General features: G+C 58.7%; 1 protein-coding gene across 2 annotated transcripts in view; it reads left to right on the plus strand.

Annotated features, from left to right (window-relative positions):
- Positions 1 to 12814, plus strand: part of DNAH2 (dynein axonemal heavy chain 2) — a 117208-nt gene extending 104394 nt beyond the window's left edge. For both annotated transcript variants that reach the window (XM_062216438.1, XM_062216439.1), the window contains 17 exons: positions 131 to 264; positions 411 to 555; positions 637 to 836; positions 1812 to 1938; positions 4856 to 5042; positions 5161 to 5309; positions 5428 to 5611; positions 5830 to 6020; positions 9920 to 10111; positions 10239 to 10423; positions 10522 to 10750; positions 10828 to 10979; positions 11066 to 11180; positions 11846 to 12022; positions 12118 to 12192; positions 12309 to 12459; positions 12592 to 12814. In XM_062216438.1, coding sequence (XP_062072422.1) covers positions 131 to 264; positions 411 to 555; positions 637 to 836; positions 1812 to 1938; positions 4856 to 5042; positions 5161 to 5309; positions 5428 to 5611; positions 5830 to 6020; positions 9920 to 10111; positions 10239 to 10423; positions 10522 to 10750; positions 10828 to 10979; positions 11066 to 11180; positions 11846 to 12022; positions 12118 to 12192; positions 12309 to 12459; positions 12592 to 12746 — 2748 coding nt within the window. In that variant the 3' untranslated portion in view covers positions 12747 to 12814. The remainder of the gene's footprint in view (positions 1 to 130; positions 265 to 410; positions 556 to 636; positions 837 to 1811; positions 1939 to 4855; positions 5043 to 5160; positions 5310 to 5427; positions 5612 to 5829; positions 6021 to 9919; positions 10112 to 10238; positions 10424 to 10521; positions 10751 to 10827; positions 10980 to 11065; positions 11181 to 11845; positions 12023 to 12117; positions 12193 to 12308; positions 12460 to 12591) is intronic.
- Positions 12815 to 13251: the final 437 nt, after the last annotated feature.

Consider the following 13251-nt stretch of genomic DNA (forward strand, 5'->3'; position numbering starts at 1 on the left):
CTGGGCTGAGCTGGAGTGAGGGGCTGTAGAGCTGGGGGAGATGGGCAGGAAGGTGACGCTTGCACTGGAGGGTCTTGGGTGCGCAGGGGTGGGAAGGGCAGAGGTCACAGGGGTAAGCCCCTCACCACAGGGTCTGGAGGCCCAGCTGCTAGGCATTGTGGTCCGAAAGGAGCGGCCTGAGCTGGAGGAGCAGAAGGACTCGCTGGTCATCAACATTGCCGCCGGCAAGAGGAAGCTCAAGGAGCTGGAGGACGAGATCCTCCGGTGAGACCTTGACCTTCCCTCCTGCAGGCCCAGGGGCCACTCCCAACCAGCATCCCCAGGGGGGCTGATGGGGGGGTCCCTTAGCTCTGCCCAGGGCCCCCACCCAGCTCCTTGGTCCAAGTACCTGATGGCTGCCCCCCCCCCAGGCTTCTGAACGAGGCCACGGGCTCCCTGCTGGACGACGTGCAGCTGGTGAACACCCTGCGGACCTCCAAGGTGACGGCCGCCGAGGTGACAGAGCAGCTGGAAACCAGCGAGACCACGGAGATCAACATCGACATAGCCCGCGAGGTGAGCACCCACGAGGTGAGCCCCCTCCCAGGGGGAAGCACGCCCCCCCGGGGGCGGCCCTGACTGCCCGTCCGTCCGCAGGCTTACCGTCCGTGTGCCCAGCGGGCGTCCGTGCTGTTCTTCGTGCTCAATGACATGGGCCACATCGACCCCATGTACCAGTTCTCGCTGGACGCCTACATCAGCCTTTTTGTGCTCAGCATAGACAAGAGCCACCGTAGCAACAAACTGGAGGACCGCATAGACTACCTCAACGACTACCACACCTACGCCGTCTACAGGTCTGCAGCCGCCCCTGGAACGCCGGCCTTGGCCATGAGCTGTGCCCTGCAGCAGTTCTTCTTGGTGTGGGTGGGCACGGGGTGGTTGGGGTGGAGTGGGGGTGGGGCCTTGTTCAGGCACTGGTTGGGATCCAGGGGGTCTGGGGAGGGGCCCAAGACCTTGCATCTCTAACAAGCCCCAGGGACTGCTCCCGGTCTGGGGATTCCCCCTCGGAGCAGCGAGGCGCTTGCCTTCTCGACCTGGGCAGCCCACAGGCAGCCCCTTGAATTCCACTTGCTGCAGGCCAAGCTCCTGGTCTTCCCTCTTCCTTCAGGGTGCGCGCCCCTGGATGGCGCCGACGCCCACCCCCCAGGCACCCACGCCAGACACGAGGTTGTCCCAGAGGGGGGCAGGTTCTGCTCATGAGTCTGTGTAAAGTGCCACGCATGCTCCCCCTGCCCTCCGCCCCGCCCAGGACGGCAGTGCAGGCCTCCATGGCCTTCCACCCCCAACCTCCAACAGGCCCAGCGTCCTGCCTCTCCCCTCGCCCCTCTAAGTCAGACCCTGTCCTCGCTGCAGGCCTCAAAGTCCCTGGTGTCCCCCGCCCCGCCTCAGCCTGTTCTGTGCACCGCCCTCTTCTCTCTCTGCTTCTGCTGCCGCTGTGAGCCCAACCCGGGGTCGGGGGCGCTGTGCTCTCGCCCCTCGGGCGGTTCATCAGGTCTACGCTAACTGATGCTCTGGAGGTCCCTGTGTCACGCTCCAGGGCCGCCACCCCCACCCCCTCCTGTCAGTGTCCTCAGGGCTCAGCTGGGGGCCTGGCGGGGTAGCAGGGGGAGTAGTCTGGGAAAAATCCCGGCTCCTCTCCAGCCTCGTCCCGGGCTGTTTCCCCGTGAGGTTTGGATTCCATGCTGTACCGAGCCCTTTTTCTCCATGAGGCCTGTCACCGAAGGGTCCCCCTCCCTGAGTATGAGTGCCCCGCCTCCCCCCACCCCCAGGTACACCTGCCGCACCCTTTTCGAGCGCCACAAGCTACTGTTCAGTTTCCACATGTGTGCCAAAATCCTGGAGACTTCGGGCAAGCTCAACATGGACGAGTACAACTTCTTTCTCCGCGGGGGTGTGGTGAGTGGGGCACAGGGCGCCTCCCGGCCTTGGGGCGGGGTCAAGGCTGTGTGGTGAAGACCCTCGGCCCAGAGGGTCAGGCCCGAGGCTTTGGTGAGTGAGCTGAGAAAAACCACACCGGGAGCAGGTGCCTGCCGAGCTCCCAGGGCCAGAGGGGTGACCTGCCACGCATCTCCTTTCACTTGGCAAAACCAGTGCCCTGGCTGGACCCAGCCCTTCCTTCCCCTGTCCCCCTGTGGCCCACGCAGCTGAATGTGGCTGTAGAAAAACACACCCACACTGAACTCACTTTCAATCCACGACCGTGAACCTCAAGTGAGCCCTGAAGGCCGTCAGCCAACCCGGGGGCCAGGCCATCCCCACCTCCCGGCAGCAGCTCCCCTCCCTTTGCCACTCCCACTTCAGCCTCCCAACGTCCCCAGTCCCACCCCAAACTTCAACACAGTACTCAGATCCTTTTTGTCCTGTGTTTGTTTGTTTCTTTCTTTTTTTTTTTTTTTTTTGAGAGTCAAAGAGACAGAGACAGACAATCAGACTGACAGACAGAGCTCCCACCCACTGGTTCACTCCCCAGATGCCCGAGAGATGGCTGGGTCCTGGGAACTCCATCCAGGTCTCCCATGAGGGTGACAAGGACCCAACCACTTGAGCTGTCACCTGCTGCCTCCCAGGGTCTGCATCAGCAGGGAGCCAGAACTGAGAGCTGGGGCCAGGCACTCTGATAGAGCATGCGGGCATCTTGACCCCAAGGCCGCACGGCCGCCCCCAGGGAGGTCCTTTTGACGTGGACACCGCTTTGGCGGGATGCCCTCAGTGATGTTGTCCCCCACTGCCCAGCCCCCAGGGCCTCGGCGTTGGCTGCACCTTCTGCTGGGAGACGACCCCCCCCCCCCAAGCTGTGCACTTTGGTCCCTCTCTGGAATTCAAACCTCTCCTGCAGCAGACCCTCATCTTAACACTTCAGAATACCCCAGCACTCCCAACCCCCCCTTACCCTCCAGCTCATCCTGCTGTCCCGTGGCACTGCCATCCCCAGCGTGCCAGACAATCTGCCTATTTGTTATGTGTTTGGTTCATAATCTGTCCATGGGTCCATAATCCCATGGTGGAAAGATCAGCTTCTCAAGGGCAGAGAGATTTGTCCTTTTAGTTCAGTGATGCATCCCAACTGCTTTAAACAAATCACTGGCTGGCAGTAGACGTTGTTCTAAGGAATGAGGAGGAATGGATGGGTGGATGGGTGGATGGACGGATGGATGAAGAGCTTGTACTTCCCTGAAGGGAGAGGCTACCAATTGAAATTCTTATGGTTGGAGACGTTATTACACAGCAGCCACCAGAGGGCGCCAGCTTCCTAAATTTGAGCTGTACCATCGCAGGGTAGTACCCTGCAAAAGGTGAGTTCTCACCCAGCCTGGGTTCCTGGATTCGACTCTTCATTCTGTTTCCTGTAAGACCTATCATGGAATTTTCACTCTCAGTAAAAAAAAATAATAATAAAATAAAAAGGGAAATATGACTTAAAAAAAAGACTTACGCCTTTGTGCACTACCCGGCAAAGGGTCCGTATGGCTGTCATGATGTCCAGAGCACTTGTTGTCCTGCCGATGAAGGAGGGGGTGTCCTCAGGTTCCTGGCAGCAGGGGCCCGCCTGGGTGGCATCCACCTTGACTTCCACATGGAGCAGTGCATCAAGAAAGGGAAACGGATGGCATCTACATCGTCCATCTGAAGGGGACCTGGGAGAAGCCTCCATGGGCGGCTCGTGCCATGGTTGCCCTTGGAAACCCTGCTGATGTCCGTGCGGTGTCCTCCAGGAACACTGGCTGGAGGGCTGGGCTGAAGGTTGCTGCTCCTCTCGCTGGCCGCTTTGCGCCTGGAACCTTCGCTGACCCCAGGGCTGCCCACCAGCCTCTCGCAGAGGCGTCTTAGGTGAACCTGCCTGCGACATGGCCATCCATGCCACAATGAGGGAGCCCACCCAGTGGGTCTGATGTAGATGCTGGCCCCCGAGGTTCTGCGCATGCGTGGTGCCGTCTCCCGTGAACACCTGTAGGAGTTCCTGCCTGGTCTCCCCTTCTACAGAGACCCTGAAGAGATCGAAAGAGAAGAGCAGGCCGCCGCTGAAAAAGCTGTGACCGAAGAGGAGTTTCGGGGGGAGGGACGGCCCTGCTGCTCACCCTGAGGTCACAGACTGGTCCGTGCACGCACCCTCCGTGCCTACTCAGCTGTTCCCCACTGGAGCCTGGGCCACAGCTCCCACTGCTCAGGCCACGGAGTGGGAACACCACTCTGAAGCTGCTCTTCACGGGCTCTGGAGCAAAAGTGGAGAAGAGGTTGATGGGAAATGAACACCGGTTTCTAAAAATAAATAAATAAAAAATATTTACTTGCAAGGCAGAGTGATAGAGGGAGAGCCAGAGTGACAGAGAGAGACCTTCCATCCACTGGTTCACTCCTCAGATAACTGCCACAGGCCTGGGCAGGCTAAAGCCAGGAGCCGGGAATTCCATTCTTGTGGTGCAGCGGGTCAAGCCACCCCCTGTGACACTGGCTTCCCTCATGAGCTCAAGTTCAAGTTCCAGGTTCCTGGCTTTGGCCTGGCCCAGCCCTGGCCATTGTGGCCATTTGGGGAGTGAACTAGCAGGCGGAAGATTCTTTCTTTCTCACTCTCACTCTCGCTGTCGTTCTCACGCTCGCTCTAACTCTGGCTTTCAAATAAATAAATAAACAGTGAAAAGAGAAGAAAAAGCAGAAGCGGGGCAGTCATGACTCAAACGGGAACCCCCCCCCCCCCCCCCGCCACGGGATGCCGGTATCACAAGCCGCAGCTTCACCTGCTGTGCCACAGCGCCGGCCAGGGACAACTCGGAGCTGTTCCCAGCCAACCCCTCTCTCCTCTCTCCTTCCCCACAAGGTCCTGGATCGGGAAGGCCAAATGGATAACCCGTGTACGAGCTGGCTTGCAGATGCCTACTGGGATAACATCACAGAGCTGGACAAACTGACCAACTTCCACGGGCTCATGAACTCCTTTGAGCAGTACCCGCGGGACTGGCACCTGTGGTACACCAACGCTGCCCCCGAGAAGGCCATGCTGCCAGGTAGCCGGGCTCCCTCCTCTCTCCTCCTTGCCTCCCCTCAGCGCCTGCCCTCTCCTCGGCCGGTGGCCGGTGCACCTGCCTTCCCCGGCCTGCGGGCTCACTCTCCGCCCGTCCCCAGGCGAGTGGGAAAACGCCTGCAACGAGATGCAGCGCATGCTGATCGTTCGCTCCCTGCGCCAGGACCGGGTGGCCTTCTGCGTCACCTCCTTCATCGTCTCCAACCTAGGCTCCCGCTTCGTTGAGCCCCCGGTGCTAAACATGAAGCTGGTCAGTGGCTCTGCATCCCCCCCCCCCCCCCCGCCTTGCTCGCTCCCTCCGTACAGCCTCCTCCCTCTCTGGCGTGGGCTCCGAGGCCCTCCGCCTGACACGCCTGTGCTTCCGGCAGGTGATGGAGGATTCAACCCCACGCTCCCCGCTCGTGTTCATCCTGTCCCCGGGCGTGGACCCCACCGGCGCCCTGCTGCAGCTGGCAGAGCACACAGGCATGGCCCAGCGCTTCCACGCCTTGTCCCTGGGCCAGGGCCAAGCCCCCATCGCTGCCCGGCTCCTCCGAGACGGTGTGACTCAGGGTCAGTGTCCACCCGGTTCTTTCACCCCTGCCCTCAGCCCTCGCCGGGACCTCCAACCTCAAGCACAGCTCGGAAGGGCAGCTCTCACTTGCCCGGAAGGCCCCAGGAGTGGCCCCAAGCAGGGGACACCGCCCCTGCCTTCCTCACTGCCCGCTGGGACACACGGGGATAAGAGGAGCTGAGGCGATTACTCCACCAACCCGCGTGTCTCCTTGCAGGACACTGGGTGTTCCTGGCAAACTGCCACCTGTCACTGTCTTGGATGCCTAACCTGGACAAGCTGGTGGAGCAGCTGCAGGTGGAGGACCCTCACCCCTCCTTCCGCCTGTGGCTCAGCTCCAGCCCCCACCCAGACTTCCCCATCTCAATCTTGCAGGCCAGCATCAAGATGACCACAGAGCCACCAAAGGTATGGGGGCCGAAGAGAGCCAGCAGCCACTGGTCATCTGGGCTAGCTTTCTCCCTCTAGCTCCAGACAGCGGCCTGCACTTCTTTGTTTGATTCCAATGCCCTCTGGGACAAAATCCCACCCATTTCTTCTTTGTGCCCAAATCCTAGAAGGTGGTAGCTGTATCCATTCCCAGTTCCTTGCATTTATCAAGTCACTTAACACACATGACAAATACATGCTACTATCCCCATTTTACAGAGAGGAAACTGAGGCACAGAGAGATTAGAGAGGCATCCCGGAGCCAGAAGCCGGGTTCCCAGGTCCTGCTTCTTGCTCCCCAGCACCTCCTCACGTTCCCCTCCCAACATCACACTGCCCAGGACTTCTGGCCTCTCTCTCCTTCCTCCCCTTCAACTCTGTTGACATCTTTATCTCCAGTGTCAGCAGGGTCACCTCTGAATCTAATCACACCAACTACTTAAAATCTGCTCATGTAATGACACCCCGCTCACGTTTTGTTGCTCTTTCAAAAAAAAAATTATTTATTTGAAAGGCAGAGTTACAAAGAGAGGAGGAGAGACAGATCTTCCATCTGCTGGTTCACTCCCCAAATGGCCACAACAGCCAGGGCTGGGCCAGGCTGAAGCCAGGAGCCAAGAACTGCAACTGGGTCTCCCATGTGGGTGCTAGGGCCCAAGCACTTTTAGACCATCTTCCACTGCTTTCCCAGGCGCATTAGCAGGGAGCTGGATTGGAAGTGGAGCAGCCAGGACTTGAACTGGCGCTCAGTTGACTTAACCCACTAAACCACAGTGCCAGCCCCTTTTGCATTGCTCTTAGTAGACAGCCAAGTCCCCTCTGCTCACCCTGTTAAGGCATGGGGACTGGTACATGTAGGTAGCAGGCACTCACAGGTAAGGACAGCCTGGATGCATGCGTGGACCCTGGTCTTCCTGCTCCCCCCATCAGCAGCTGCGGCAGCTGCTGTCCCTGACACTGGCTCCCCTGACCACGTCCCTGTCTCGCCTCCGTGTTCCCTGTCCTTTTCACCTGCGGCCGCATCTCCGGACTTAGGCCCGGCCTCAGCTCTTCTCATTCCTCCTTTCACAAGTTCACAGGGAAACTGTCCTCTTCGTGATTTCACCGCCGGCTCCTCTCCCGGTCAGAACGACCTCCCAATGACGAAGCATTTCTTCCTTGCCCTCGGGCACACGCTCAGACCCAGTAGCTGCTTCCTCACGGCTTAGCCCCTCATCTCACTTCCGTTAGCGGCAACCCGGGTTCATACTCTGTCAGGCACAGGTGTGTGGGATCCCTGCAGCCCACACTGGGGTGCCTGAGTTTGAGCTCCAGCTTCCTGCTAACACACACCTGGAAGGAAGCGCTAACAGCTCAAGTTGTTCAGTCCCTGCCACTCACCAGCAAACGGGAGATCTGTCTGTTGGCCTTGTTCAAGTAAAAACACATTCTTGAATAAGTAAAATAGTTTGAAGTTGATTTTTACTTACCATTTGATGACAAAAGTATTCTGTACTCTTTTTTTTTTTCCATTTATGAGAGAGGGAGGCAGGGAGAGAAAAAGAGAGAGAGAGAAATCTCCCATCTCCCGTCACAGTCCTCATATGCCTGCAACAGTCAGGACTGGGCCAGGTGGAAGCCAGAAGCTGGGAAGCTCAATCCAGGTCGTCACATGGCTGCAGGGACCCCAGTGGTTTCATTTATTTGAAAGGCAGAGTGGCTGTTGCCACAGCTCACTAGGCTAATCCTCCGCCTGCGGCGCCGGCACACCGGGTTCTAGTCCCGGTTGGGGCGCCAGATTCTGTCGCGGTTGGTTGCTCCCCTCCCAGGCCAGCTCTCTGCTGTGGCCCAGGAGGGCAGTGGAGGATGGCCCAAGTGCTTGGGCCCTGCACCCGCATGGGAGACCAGGAAGAAGCACCTGGCTCCTGGCTTCGGATCAGCGCGGCCATTGGAGGGTGAACCAATGGCAAAAAGGAAGACCTTTCTCTCTGTCTCTCTCTCTCACTGTCCACTCTGCCTGTAAAGACGAGAGAGAGAGAGAGAGAGAGAAAGAGAGAAAAAGAGAAAGAGAGGGAGGGAAGGAGGAAGGAAGGAAGGAAGGAAGGAAGGAAGGAAGGAAGGAAGGAAGGAAGGGAAAGGAAAGGCAGAGTTATACACAGAGAACCTTCCATCCACTGGTTTACTCCCCAGACAGCCGCTATGGCCAACCTGGGCCAGACTGAATGAAGCCAGAAGCCTGAAACTCCACTGGGGCCTCTCACATGCGTGGCAGGACCCAAGCAGTTGGGCCATCCTCTGCTGCTTTCCCAGGCCATTAGAGGGAGCTGGATCAGAAGCGGAGCCACCGGGACTCAAACCAGCGCCCACAGAGGATGCCGGCATCGCAGGCAGTGGCTTAACAAGCTGAGCTACAATGCCAGCCCGTATTTTGGCCTTTTCTTGTTCCTCAACATACATCTTACTTATTTTTATTTGAAAGAATGACACACAGAGAGGGAGAGAGTTCTTCTATCTGCTGGTTCAGTCCTCAAATGTCCAGAGCAGCTAGGGCTGGGCCAGGCTGAGGCCCGGAGACAGTCAAGCCTCCACCTGGCACACTGGCATCCATATCAGAGTGCCAGCTCCCGTCCCAGCTCCTCTGATTCTGACCAGTTTCCTGCTAATGCGCCTGGGAAAGTAGCTGATGATGGCTCAAGTCCTTGGGTCCCTGCCACCCATGTGGGAGATCTAGAGGGAGTTCCTGGCTTCTAGCTTTGGCCTGGCCCAGCCTTGGCTGTTGTGGGCACTTGAGGAGTGAACCAGTGAATGAAGATCTCTCTCTCTCTCTCTCTCTCTCTCTCTCTCTCTCATCTCCTCCTCTTCCCACCTGTCTTTCTGCCTTTCAAATAAATACATCTTTTTTTAAAGATTTATTTATTTACTTGAAAGAATTACACAGAGAGAGAAGGAGAGGCAGAGAGAGAGAGAGAGAAAGAGGTCTTCCATCTGCTCGTTCATTCCCCAATTGGCCACAATGGCCGGAGCTGCGCCAATCTGAAGCCAGGAGCTTCCTCTGGGTCTTCCCATGAGGATGCAGGGGCCCAAGGATTCGAGCCATCTTCTATTGTTTTCCCAGGCCATAGCAGAGAGCTGGATCGGGAAGTGGAGCAGCTGGGACTTGAACGAACGCTCATATGGGACCATGCCAGCACTGCAGGCAACAGCTTTACCTACTATACCACAGCGCCAACTCCTGAATAAATACATCTTAAAAAAAAAAAAAAAGAAGAAGAGGGGCCAGTGCTATGGCATAGTAAATAAAGCCACTGCCTGCAGTGCCGGCATCCCATATGGGCATTGGTTCGAGACCTGGCTGCTCCACTTCCTATCCAGCTCTCTGCTATGGCCTGGGAAAGCAGTAGAAGATGGCCCAAGTCCTTGGGCCCCTGCACCCATGTGGGAGACCTGGAAGAAGCTTCTAGCTCCTGGCTTTGGATCATCGCAGCTCCGGCTTTTGTGGCCATCTGGGGAGTGAACCAGTGGATGGAAGACCTCTCTCTCTCTCTCTCTCTGCCTCTGTCTCTCTGTGGCTCTTTTAAATAAATAAATAAATCTTAAAAAAAAAAAAGAGAATTAGAAGAAGAGCATTATGGCTGAGGGGATCAAAAGTGTGGAACGAGCAGGTAGGCCTGCCGCTCACCGTCACCTGTGTGTACCTTAGAGAGGGGCACCCGGCCTTGGGAATGAGCACACACTTGGGCGCACAGGTGAGGCCCCGGACCTCCGCTTCCGCTCAGCTCTTCAGCCAGTGCCTCTGTGCAGTGAACAACCTCCACAGCCGTACATGGGGATGTTAATGATGTTAACGAGCAGGACGTTCATTGTCATGCTCATGAGCTCTTGAACTCCATTGTCCCCAGGGCCTAAAGGCCAACATGACAAGACTTTACCAGCTGATGTCAGAATTCCAGTTTTCCCGCTGCTCCAAACCCGCCAAATACAAGAAGCTGCTGTTTGCACTCTGCTTCTTCCACTCCGTGTTACTGGAGCGCAAGAAGTTCCTGCAGCTCGGCTGGAACATCGTCTACGGCTTCAATGACTCCGACTTTGAGGTTGGTGCTCCGCAGGGGTCCCTGGGCCCAGTCCTCTCTCCCGTCCTGGTCCTGCTCCCGCAAAGCCGCTGGCAGACAGCCTGTGCCTGACTGTGGGCGGGGGGTGTGGGTTGGCACCGCCCCACAGGTGTCGGAGAACTTGCTGAGCCTCTATTTGGATGAGTACGAGGAGACGCCCTGGGACGCACTCAAGTACCTCATCGCTGGCATCAACTACGGCGGCCACATCACGGATGACTGGGACCGGCGCCTGCTCACCACCTACATCAATGACTACTTCTCTGAGCAGGCTCTGTCAACTCCCTCCTACCGGTGAGGGGGTGGGGAGCACAGACAGAGCCGGAGGCGGGACCTGGGGCGGGACGTGGGGTTGGCAGGAGGACGTGGCGGTGACGATGCCGGCTCCCCAGGCTGTCGGTGCTGGAGACCTACTTCATCCCCAAGGATGGCAGCCTGGCCTCCTACAAGGAATACATCAGCTTGTTGCCGAGCATGGACCCCCCGGAGGCCTTTGGCCAGCACCCCAACGCCGACGTGGCCTCCCAGATCACCGAGGCGCGGACTCTCTTTGACACTCTGCTTTCCCTGCAACCCCAGGTTACACCCACCAGGGCCGGAGGCCAGAGCCGGGAAGAGAAGGTAGGGGCAAGACAGAGGCCGGGCCGGGGAAGCCGTGGGGCGGGGAGGGCCGACGCTCTTGGCTCCTGCCTCCTCAGGTGCTTGAGCTGGCTGCCGACGTGAAACAGAAGATCCCCGAAATGATCGACTACGAGGGGACCCGCAAGCTGCTGGCTCTCGACCCCTCCCCGCTCAACGTGGTCCTCCTGCAGGAGATCCAGAGATACAACAAGCTGATGGAGACCATCCTGTGAGACGCCGGGCGGGCGGCTCTGCGGAGGGGCAGGACGTACCTGCCGGGCTCCCTGTCTAACACTCCCACCTCCTCCCGCTCAGCCTCTCACTGACAGACCTAGAGAAAGGCATCCAGGGCCTCATCGTCATGTCGACAAGCCTGGAAGAGATTTTCAACTGCATCTTTGATGCCCACGTGCCTCCGCTCTGGGGAAAGGCAAGAGTACACCGCTGGTGCCCCTCCCGTGACACTGAGCTCCCCCTCCCCACCCCAGATCTCCTGGGAGCTAGGAAGGCACAGGGCAAAGGGCAGAGAGCCTGGACTTCAAAGCCAGACAGGTTCAAGGTTGAAAGCTGGCTTTGCCACTCGCTGGCCGACTGCACCATTTCTTAACACACAGACCTACTCGGGTGTTTCAACAGTGCAGGACACCAGGAGGATGGTTCCCGAGTGATACCTGGTTAATCTTCCACACTGAGCACCCCTAGACGCAAACCCTGACCCCAAAAACACCAGAATTGGAAACCTTTTCAGTGTCAACATGATCCTCAAAAAAAAAAAAAAAATTCTGAGTTTTGGAGCAGATTTTCAGATTAGGGATGCGCAACTGCAAAGTCTACGCAGGGATTCCCAAATTCTCAAAAACTCCAGAATCTGCAGCATGTCTGGCCCCAGGCGTTTCAGATAATGGGTGCTTACCCTGTCTGTTTTTAATAAATAGCCATCGCTTCACGCCTGTCTTGTGGGAGCTGGCTTTGAAAGAGCTTTGCCCAACTGCTGTTGGAGAACAGGGGCTGACACCACACAGTCTTCCTGCAGCTGCTCCAGGCCCTCCGAACAAGCATGTCAATGCATGGTGAACAGAGTGCCTCCTCCCCCAGGCGTATCCCTCACAAAAGCCCTTGGCCTCGTGGACCCGGGACCTGGCCATGCGCGTGGAGCAGTTTGAGACGTGGGCTAGCCGCGCCCGGCCGCCGGTGATCTTCTGGCTCTCCGGCTTCACCTTTCCCACGGGCTTCCTCACCGCTGTGCTGCAGGCCTCAGCTCGTCAAAACAACGTGAGCCGCATGGCCCGTGGGAGGGGCGCGGATGCCGGGGATGGGCACCGGCTGTGGGCTCCGGGGCCCTTCCTCACGCTCACACCACACCCTAGATTTCAGTGGACAGCCTCTCCTGGGAGTTCATCGTCTCCACCGTGGACGACAGCAATCTCGTGTACCCACCCAAGGTGGGAGCCGGATGTGCCAGGGGCCCTGGGCAATGGAGGGTGCTGGGAGGCCAAAGTGGCAAGTAACTGGACGAGAGGGGAGCAGAGAGGCGACAAGTCTCCCACCTGCCCCTCAGGACGGTGCCTGGGTTCGTGGTCTGTACCTGGAAGGTGCCGGCTGGGATCGGAAGAACTCCTGCTTGGTGGAGGCCGAGCCCATGCAACTGGTCTGCCTCATGCCCACCATCCACTTCCGGCCAGCAGAGAGCCGCAAGAAGAGTGCCAAGGGTGGGACTGCCCGCCCCTACCCCCACCCCATTGGATCCTAACTCACTCTCTGCCCCAGCCCTGCACACCTGCCCCTGTCCTGCTCTCCCAGAAGCCCCTGGGGCCTGACTCCTGCTCTTCTGCCTCCCCCAGGCATGTACTCCTGCCCTTGCTATTACTATCCCAACCGAGCGGGCAGCTCCGACCGAGCGTCCTTCGTCATCGGCATCGACCTCCGGTCTGGAGCCATGTCCTCGGATCACTGGATCAAGAGGGGCACTGCTCTGCTCATGAGCCTAGACAACTGAGGCGGCCCCCCGCCTCCTCTCCCCGCAAGAGAGAGCCGGCGACTCCAGCAGCTGGGGCTGGACCTCACCGGGGCATGGGCCGTGGCCGGTTTGGCGGGTGAGGGGCCCCGGGGGCCACCGCTGTGCTCAGCCATAAAGGTTGGAAGAGATGGCACCAGAGCTCGGTGCAAACAGCAGCGACCACAGCTCTGCGTCTTTCAACGGGATGGTGGGGTCAGGGAGAGCGGAAGCCCCGGCCACCCCGAAACTACTGGGGAGCTGCTGCGAGACTGGGGAAACAGCACAGGAAACGGGGCGGCCTTGGGAGACAGGGGGCGTGGTCTTGCCTCGATGGGCAGGGCGGTGGGTCCCTAAGAGAGTGCGGCCACACCGTGGGGCGGGACTCGAGTGGGTGGGCGGGGCTTGACTTGGAAGAGCGCGTGATCCGAACCGAGCCGGGGCCTGTCGGGCGGGGATCGGGGGAGCACCCCGTACCCTGCGCCCCGCACCCGGCACCCCGCAGGGG

This window comes from Lepus europaeus, chromosome 18 (assembly GCF_033115175.1).
Source record: "Lepus europaeus isolate LE1 chromosome 18, mLepTim1.pri, whole genome shotgun sequence".
NCBI lineage: Eukaryota > Metazoa > Chordata > Mammalia > Lagomorpha > Leporidae > Lepus > Lepus europaeus.